We start from the raw sequence: 10169 nt of genomic DNA, 5'->3' as shown, positions 1-10169 counted from the left end.
CGATGTCAAAAAAACATGCAAAGCACAAAATACCGATGACTGAAAAAAAAAACAAGCTGTGTGCGTGAGATTTCTGAACTCTCAGACATAGCTGGTACTGTAAACTGCAGCTAAAAATTTGCATGAAAAAAATCATTAAAAAACGCAGAAAAAACGCCCAGTGTGAACTTAGCCTAACTATACTGTAAAGTGCAAACATTGGCATACTGTGATAACGTATATATATATATATATATATATATATATTTCAATAAATAACTATATATATATATATGTATACATATATATATATATATATATATATATATACAATTTCTTCAATTTCCTTCAGATTCTGCTATAATTCTTGTAGTTTATTTTCATTTGACAGGATATGAACTGTGGAATTTAATGGAAAGGAAAGAGTTAATGAGCTCAGGGAAGCTATTGGCAGCTGCACAGACTTCAAGAGCTGAAACTGCTGGGAAATAACTGTACAAACTTGTTCTGGGATGTCGAAATGTGCAATGTCTCCTCCTCCCCTGCAGGAAGGAAAGGATCTCTGCCCACCCTACAGACAACGTGCTAGATGGGAAGGAGCATTGAGACACCCTGGCTGGGACTTCTAGCAGTGCCAGGGCTGGCTGCTGCCCACACAGGGCACACATCACCCACATATACAGCAGGTACCTTTCTTCTTCTTTCCATAGCTGTCATAATACCAGTGCCTGTCAATGGTTGTGCAATGCTGCCTCTCACTGTGAGCAGGACACAGGCTCAGGTCTGGGAGCAGAAGTCACTTTTCCAGTCTTTCCTATGGAGGTCATGATGTAGTGTATGCCTGGCACACTGGGCTCTGTGGGATCATCCCGGCTGGCAACTATAGGATGTGACACCCATGGAACAGCGACCATCAAGTGTTGGAGCCATGTAATTATATATGAGATAGTTATATCTATATGACAATATATACTGTTTACAGCTTTGCGCTTTATTCTTCTGTCTATAGAAAGCGCTTAGCTAATGTGATTGAGCGTCGACTCTAGTTCTTCTTGATATATGCTTTACGATTATCCCATACATGGACAGATCAAAAGAAAACAGATCTTTATAAATCTGGCAAATTTGAGTATTTCGACTAAAACACGGTGAGCTCAATATGCAGGTGGGTGTACTGTACTGCAAAGGACAACAGTGACGAGTATGCACGTTGGGCAAAATCACTTTTTTTTTATTTGTGATATTCATAGATTTTTTTTTGTGTCAAGTTTAAAATAGCGCACGAGTTTCATGACTTTTTTTTTTATTTTTGACTAGCATGCATTATTGCGGCTATGTAAAGAAAAAAGTTGCAATTTCCGCAATTTTTTTTTACAAAAATTGGAAAAATTTCCAACCGTGCATAAAATCATTCCGGGAGTTGAAGGGGGGAAGGTTGGTGTGGAAAGTGGGGTATATGTGTACAGGAAGTTAGCAACTCATGAAAAAGTCATAATTGATGAATCAGATGAAAACATCTAGATATCTTAACCCTTCCCACAATGGTAAACATTAAAAAAAAAATACAGGCAAACATATATAAGATATATTTTAAAAAGATACAAATGAAAGGAATTAGGTGCAAATGGAACACAGGTTAAAAATACCCAAAACTAGAGAAAAAAAAGTGCTAATTAATATAGTTTTGTGTCCACATTCAGTACTCTAGATGCAAAGCTATGTGTGTGTGTGTGTGTGTGTGTGTGTGTGTGTGTGTGTGTGTGTGTGTGTGTGTGTGTATATATAGTAAATACAAATTATATACAGTTTGTGTATGAATATACAGCAGCATGTAAGAGTTTGGGCACCCCTTGTCATTGTTACTGTTATTATTGTTTAACTAGTCTTACCTGTATGCTTGGAAGAACTAATTACCATAAAAGATTAAAGGTTTATTTCTCAGCAACAAGACAGCAGCTATAAGCATACAGGTAAGACTAGTTTAACAATTCTATCACCTGTTAATAGCTTAAAAGCATTGCAGGGGGTGACAGATTCCCTTTAATCGTTCACAATAACAGTAATAACCAGGGGTGCCCAAACATTTCCATGCTACTATGTATATATATATTATACAGTGCAGATCAAAAGTTTAGACGCACCTTCTCATTTAAAGATTTTTCTGTATTTTTATGGCTATGAAAATTGTAAATGGACACTGAAGGCATCAGAACTATGAATTAGCACATGTGGAATTATATACTTAACAAAAAAGTTTGAAACAACTGAAAATATGTCTTATATTCTAGGTTCTTCAAAGTAGCCACCTTTTGCTTTCATGACTGCTTTGCACACTCTTGGCATTCTCTTGATGAGCTTCAAGAGGTAGTCACCGAAAATGGTTTTCACTTCACAGGTGTGCCCTGTCAGGTTTAATAAGTGGGATTTCTTGCCTTATAAATGGGGTTGGGACCATCGGTTGTGATGAGCAGAAGTCTGGTGGATACACAGCTGATAGTCCTACTGAATAGACTGTTAGAATTTGTATTAAAAGCAGCTAAGTAAAGAAAAACGAGTGGCCATCATTACTTTAAGAAATGAAGGTCAGTCAGTCCGAAAAATTGGGAAAACTTTGAAAGTGTCCCCAAGTGCAATTACAAAAACCATCAAGCACTACAAAGAAACTGGCTTCCAGGAAAGGAAGACCAAGAGTCACCTCTGCTTCTGAGGATAAGTTTATCCGAGTCACCTGCCTCAGAAATCGCAGGTTAATAGCAGCTCAGATTAGAGACCAGGTCAATGCCACGCAGAGTTCTATCAGCAGACACATCTCTACAACAACTGTTAAGAGGAGACTTTGTGTAGCAGGCCTTCATGGTAAAATAGCTGCTAGGAAACCACTGCTAAGGACAGGCAACAAGCAGAAGAGACTTGTTTGGGCTAAACAACACAAGGAATGGACATTAGACCAGTGAAAATCTGTGCTTTGGTCTGATGAGTCCAAATTTGAGATCTTTGGTTCCAACCACCGTGTCTTTATGCGACGCAGAAAAGGTGAACGGATGGACTCTACATGCCCAGTTCCCACGGTGAAGCATGGAGGAAGAGGTGTGATGGTGTGGGGGTGCTTTGCTGGTGACACTGGGGTTTATTCAAAATTGAAGGCATACTGAACCAGCGTGGCTACCACAGCATCTTGCAGCGGCATGCTATTCTATCCAATTTGCGTTTAATTGGGCCATCATTTATTTTTCAACAGTACAATGAACCCAAACACACCTCCAGGCTATGTAAGGGCTATTTGACCAAGAAGATGAGTGATGGGGTGCTACGCCAGACGACCGGCCTCCACAGTCACCAGACCTGAACCCAATCGAGATGGTTTGAGGTGAGCTGGACCGCAGAATGAAGGCAAAAGGGCCAACAAGTGCTAAGCATCTCTGGAAACATCTTCAAGATTGTTGGAAGACCATTTCCGGTGACTACCTCTTGAAGCTCATCAAGAGAATGCCAGAGTGTGCAAAGCAGTCATCAAAGCAAAAGGTGGCTACTTTAAAGAACCTAGAATATATGACATATTTTCAGTTGTTTCACACTTTTTTGTTAAGTATATAATTCCACATGTGTTAATTCATAGTTTTGATGCCTTCAATGTGCATTACAATTTTCATAGTCATGATAATACAGATAAATCTTTAAATGAGAAGGTGTGTCCAAACTTTTGATCTGTATAATATATATATATATATATATATATATATATATCTACTATATAATTGTCTAAGGGTGCAATATACTACGTGGCTGTGCAATATACTTTGTGGCTGTGCAATATACTTTGTGGCTTTGCAATATACTACTTGGCTGTGCAATATACTATGTGGGACTACGTGGCCTGTGTTATATACTGCATGGGCTGTGTTATATACTATGTTGCTGTGCAATATACTACATCGGCTGTGCAATATACTACGTGGGCTGTGCAATATATTACGTGGCTGTAATATACTGCGTGGGCTGTGCTATATACTACGTGGACTGTGCAATATACTATGTGGACTGCAATATACTACGTGGCTGTGCAATATACTACGTGGCTGTGCTATATACTATGTGGGACTACGTGGCCTGTGTTATATACTGCATGGGCTGTGTTATATACTATGTTGCTGTGCTATATACTACGTCGGCTGTGCAATATACAACGTGGGCTGTGCAATATATTACGTGGCTGTAATATACTGCATGGGCTGTGCTATATACTGCATGGGCTGTGTTATATACAGCGTCGGTTGTGCAATATACTACGTGGCTGTGCTATATACTACATGGACTGTGCAATATACTACGTGGACTGTGCAATATACTACGTGGCTGTGCAATGTACTACATGGCTGTGCTATATACTACGTGGCTGTGCAATATACTACGTGGCTGTGCAATATATTACTTGGCTGCACAATATACTACGTGAGCTGTGCAATATACTACGTGGGCCGTGCAATGTACTACGTGGCTGTGAAATCTACTTTGTGGCTGTCCAATATACTACGTGGCTGTGCAATATACTATGTGGCTGTGCAGTATACTACGTGGCTGTGCAATATACTACGTGGCTGTGCAATATACTACGTAGCTGTGTTATATACTATGTGGCTGTGTTATACACTACATTGGCTGTGTTATACACTACGTGGGCTGTGTTATGCTACACTGCTGTGCTATATACTACATGGGCTGTGTAATATACTACGTGGCTGTGTAACATACTGCGTGGGCTGTGCAATATACTACGTGGCTTGTTATGATCCGGTGACCTTGGAGCCGCATGAATAACTTTCACTGGAGTAGGTGGTAACTGTATTGACCGCAAATCCTGATCTAACACCGCAACTAGAAGTAGCCGTGGGGTGTGCCTAACAAACCGTAGACACCTCGTCACAGCCGGAGGACTAAATACCCCTATAGATGGAAATAGGAATACTATCTTGCCTCAGAGCAGCACCCCAAAGGATAGGCAGCCCCCCACGAATATTGACTGTGAGTAGGAGAGGAAAGACACACACAGGCAAAAAACAGGATTTAGCAAAAGAGGCCACTCTAGCTAAAATAGGAAAGGATAGGACAGAATACTGTGCGGTCAGTATTAAAACCCTTCCAAAAATATCCACAGCAGGTTATACAAAAAAATCCTCCATCTAACTAAAGACGTGGAACGTATATCTGCAACTCCAGAGAATCCTACACACAGAGCAGAAATACAATCAAAAGCATGTGTGCCATAGAAAAAAAACCAGACACGTATCTTTGCTGAATTGGCAGCTAAGCAGGAGAAAACCAGACAGAGGTCCAACACCTCCCAATAACCATTGACAACTGGCAAGGACTAAAGAATCCTGCAAACCTAAATACCCCAGTCAGAATTGCAATCAGCAGATACACCTGACCAGGACTGCAGCCCAGGGACAACTGCATTACCACCTACAACCACCGGAGGGAGCCCAAAAGCAGAATTCACAACAGTGGCTGTGCTATATACTACGTGTCTGTGCTATATACTACATGGCTGTGATATATACTACGTTGGCTGTGCAATATACTTCGTGACTGTGCAATATACTACGTGGCTGTGCAATATACTACGTGGGCTGTGCACTATACTACTTGGGCTGTGCTACATACTACATGGCTGTGCAATATACTACGTGTGCTGTGTTATATATTACATGGCTGTGTTATACACTACGTGGGCTATGTTATACACTACGTGGGCTGTGTTATACACTACGTGGGCTGTGTTATACACTACGTGGGCTGTATTATATACTATGTGGCTGTGTTATATGCTATGTGGGCTGCTATATACTACGTGGCTGTGCTATATACTACAAGGCTGTGCTATATGTTATGTGGCTGGCCGCAAACAATCAGCGACAGGCACACTCCGGCTGCGAATTGGTGCGGGATTTGAACCACGATTCGCTAATTGGTCGTGCCTGGCCAGCCGAATTCTGTGTATTGTATTATTCTAAAATCTTCATAAATAAACTACATACATATTCTAGAATACCCTATGAGTTAGAATCGGGCCACCATCTATATATATATATATATACATATATATATATATATATATATATACTCTATATAGATATATATATAGATATATATACACATAACACACACGAACTGTATATATAATAAGTTATATACAGTGCCTTGCGAAAATATTCGGCTCCATGGAACTTTTCAACCTTTTCCCACATATCATGCTTCAAACATAAAGATACCAAATGTAAATTTTTGGTGAAGAATCAGCAACAAGTGGAGCACAATTGTGAAGTTGGACGAAATTAATTGGTTATTTAAAATTTTTGTGAAAATTCAAAAACTGAAAAGTGGGGTATGCAATATTATTCGGCCCCTTTAACTTAATACTTTGTTGCGCCACCTTTTGCTGCGATTACAGCTGCAAGTCGCTTGGAGTATGTCTCTATCAGTTTTGTACATTGAGAGACTGAAATTTCTTGCCCATTCTTCCTTGGCAAACAGCTCGAGCTCAGTGAGGTTTGATGGAGATCATTTGTGAACAGCAGTTTTCAGCTCTTTCCACAGATTCTCGATAGGATTGAGGTCTGATCTTTGACTTGGCCATTCTAATACCTGGATACGTTTATTTGTGAACCATTCCATTGTAGATTTTGCTTTATGTTTGGGATCATTGTCTTGTTGGAAGACAAATCTCAGTCCCAGTCTCAGGTCTTTTGCAGACTCAAACAGGTTTTCTTCAAGAATGGTCCTGTATTTGGCTCCATCCATCCTCACATCAATTTTAACCATCTTCCTTGTCCCTGCTGAAGAAAAGCAGGCCCAAATCATGATGCTGCCACCACCATATTTGACAGTAGGGATGGTGTGTTCAGGGTGGTGAGCTGTGTTGCCTTTGCGCCAAACATATCATTTGGCACTGTTGCCAAAAAGTTCGATTTTGGTTTCATCTGACAAGAGCACCTTCTTCCACATGTTTCATGTGTCTCCAAGGTGGCTTTTTGCAAGCTTTAAACAACACTTTTTATGGATATCTTTGATAAATGACTTTCTTCGTACCACTCTTCCTTAAAGAGCAGATTTGTGCAGTCTATGACTGATTGTTGTCCTATGGACAGACTGTCCCACCTCAGCTGTATATCTCTGTAGCTAATCCAGAGTGATCATGGGCCTCTTGGCTGCATCTCTGATCAGTCCTCCTTGTTTGAGATGAAAGTTTAGAGGGATGGCCGGGTCTTGGTAGATTTGCAGTGGTATGATACTCCTTCCATTTCAATATGATCGCTTGCACAGTGCTCCTTGGGATGTTTAAAGTTTTGGAAATCATTTTGTATCCAAATCTGGCGTTAAGCTTCTCCACAACAGTTTTACGGACTTGCCTGTTGTGTTCCTTGGTCTTCATGATGCTCTCTGTGCTTCAAACAGAACCCTGAGACTATCACAGAGCAGGTGCATTTATATGGAGACTTGATTACACACAGGTGGATTATATTTATCATCATTAGGCATTTAGGACAACATTGGATCACTCATAGATCCACTATTAACTTCTAGAGTGAGTTTGCTGCACTGAAAGTAAAGGGGCCGAATAATATTGCACGCCCCACTTTTCAGTTTTTGAATTTCCTCAAAAATTTAAAATAACCAATAAATTTCATTCAACTTCACAATTGTGGTCCACTTGTTGATTCTTCACCAAAAATTTGCATTTGGTATCTTTATGTTTGAAGCATGATATATGGGAAAAGGTTCAAAAGTTCCAGGAAGCCGAATACTTTCGCAAGGCACTGTATGTCCCATTTGTATTTTAGGCACAAAAAATATATATTGACATTTTTTCATTTTAAGGATTGCAAAAAGGAAAATGGGCCAGTCCAAAAGTTTGGGCACACATGGAGATTTGTGTGCTCAGATTATTTTGACCAAGGTTTCAGAACTTAAGTAGCCTGCCCTCCGTTGTGTTTTACTGGTTCACTATCATCGTTAGTAAAGTCCAGGTAATTCAAATTTCCCATCTTTATAAAAACCCAGCCTCCTCTAACCTTGTGCCTAAAAACAGCAGTCATGGGATCTTCTAAGGAGCTGCCTAGCACTCTAAAAATGAAAATGTTGGAGGCCCACAAAGCAGGAGAAGGTAGCAAAGCGTGTTCATTTTCAAGTTGCCCTTTCCTCAGTTCAAAATGAAATGGCAGTTAACAGGAACACTGGAGGTCAAGATAAGGTCTAGAAAACCAAGCAAAATTTCAGTGAGAGCTGCTCATAAGGCTTGCTACAAAAGCAAATCAGAACCCCCGCTTGGCCGCAAAAGACCTTTAGAAAGATTTAGCAGACTCAGGTGTTATGGTACATTGTTCTACTGTTCAGATACACCTGCACAAATATGGTTCTCATGAAAGAGTCATCAGAAGAAAACCTCTCCTGCCCACTTACTATAAAATTCAGCATCAGAAGTATGCAAAAGAACATCTAAACAAGCCTGATACATTTTGGAGAGAAGTTCTGTGGACTGATGAGGTTGAAATAGAACTCTTTGAATAGAACATGTCGCCAGTCATTAAGCATGGGGTGGATCAATCATACTTTGGGGTTGTATTGCAACCAATGGCACAGGAACACTTCACGGGTAGAGAGAAGAATGGATTCAATGAAATTTCAGCAAATTCTTGATGCAAACATAACACCATCTGGAAAAAACGGAAGTTGAAAAGAAGATGGATTCTACAAATGGATAATGATAATAAACACACATAAAAATCCACAATAGACTACCTCAAAAGACGCAAGCTGAAGGTTTTACAAAGTCCCTCACAGTCTCCTGATCTGAACATCATTGAAAATCTGTGGATAGACTTCAAATAGCAATGCATACAATATGACACAGTATTCTCACAGAACTGGAATTTTCCAAGAAAGAATGGATGAAAATCCCTCAAACAAGAATTGAAAGACACTTGTCTGACTACAAAAAGTGTTTACAAGTAGTAATACTTTCAAAAGGTGCTACTATGTATTAACCATGCAGGGTGCCCAAACTGTTGCATCAGTCTATTTTTATTTTTGTAATTTTTAGCCCCTTTTCTCATGTGCCATTTTTTCATTTTCATTTTTTACTCCCCTTCTTCCCAGAGCCATAATTTTTTTATTTGTCGTCAGTCAATATGACCATGTGAGGGCTTGTTGTTTGCGAGAGGAGTTGTACTTTTGAACGACACCATTAATTTTAACATATAATGTACTGGAAAACCAGATAAAAAATCCTAGTGTGGTGAAATTGCAATTCCACAAAATTTTTTTTTTTAACCATGTCCAGTAAATGCTAAAACTGACCTGCCATTATGATTCTCCAGGTCAGTTTGAAGATACCAAACAAGTGTAGATTGTTTTTTATTTACGGTAAGTGGTGAAAACAAAAATCCAAAGTTTGTTAAAAAAAGGCGCCATTTTCCGAGACCCAAAGCATCTGCATTTTTTGGGATCTGGGGTTGGGTGAGGGCTTATTTTTTGTGCGCCGAACTGACATTTTTAACGATAACATTTTGTGGTAGATAAGATGTTCTAATGGTATGTTATTGAGTTTTATTGTAATGTTGCAGTGACCAAAAAAAACTAATTCTGACGTTTTTAATTTTTTTCTCATTATGCCATTTACTGATAGGATTTAAAAAATATATATTTTATAGATCGAGCATTTCTGAACTCGGCGATACCAAATTTGTGTACTTTTTTATTGTTTTATTTTGAATGGGGCAAAAGGGGGATGATTTGAACTTTTATATTTAATTTTTAAAATATTTTTGAAAACTTTTTTTTCTACTTTATACTTGCTTCAATAGTCTGCTTAGGAGACTTGAAGCTGCGATCTTCTAATTGCTTGTTCTCCACAGAGCAGGGCTTCAGCAGATTGCCAATGACAACCACAAGGGTCTCCTGCAGACCCTGGATTGTCATGCCAACCTATCGGCGCCCTGCGGTCATGGGACAGGGATGCTGATGGGCAAAACTAATGACGGGCTTCCGGCGCAATCACGTTAGATGCCGCTGTCTGAGATTGACATCAGCATTTAACATGTTAGCAGCTGTGGGCAGATCATGATTCCATCCACGTCTGTTAGGGGCACATATCAGCTGATTAAATCAGCTGTCAAGTACCGGAAAAGATGTGA

At 39.6% G+C, this 10169-nt stretch overlaps 1 protein-coding gene across 5 annotated transcripts in view; it reads left to right on the top strand.

The window, feature by feature from the left end:
- The first annotated feature begins 525 nt into the window (after window positions 1-525).
- The window catches only part of IL1R1 (interleukin 1 receptor type 1), a 98904-nt gene continuing 89260 nt past the window's right edge, over window positions 526-10169 (top strand). Inside the window, exons 1-2 of one of the 5 annotated variants that reach the window (XM_069757588.1) lie at window positions 544-665; window positions 3218-3501. In XM_069757588.1, the coding sequence (XP_069613689.1) occupies window positions 3364-3501 (138 nt within the window). In that variant the 5' untranslated portion in view covers window positions 544-665; window positions 3218-3363. Of the gene's footprint in view, window positions 666-685; window positions 910-3217; window positions 3502-10169 lie in introns of those variants that run through there. The other 4 variants (XM_069757591.1, XM_069757592.1, XM_069757590.1 and 1 more) reach the window with 4 other exon arrangements.

The sequence above is a fragment of the Ranitomeya imitator genome, chromosome 3, assembly GCF_032444005.1.
Source record: "Ranitomeya imitator isolate aRanImi1 chromosome 3, aRanImi1.pri, whole genome shotgun sequence".
Lineage (NCBI taxonomy): Eukaryota > Metazoa > Chordata > Amphibia > Anura > Dendrobatidae > Ranitomeya > Ranitomeya imitator.
Note: the sequence above shows the minus strand (reverse complement) of the source record. Positions and strands in the feature narration are given on the sequence as shown.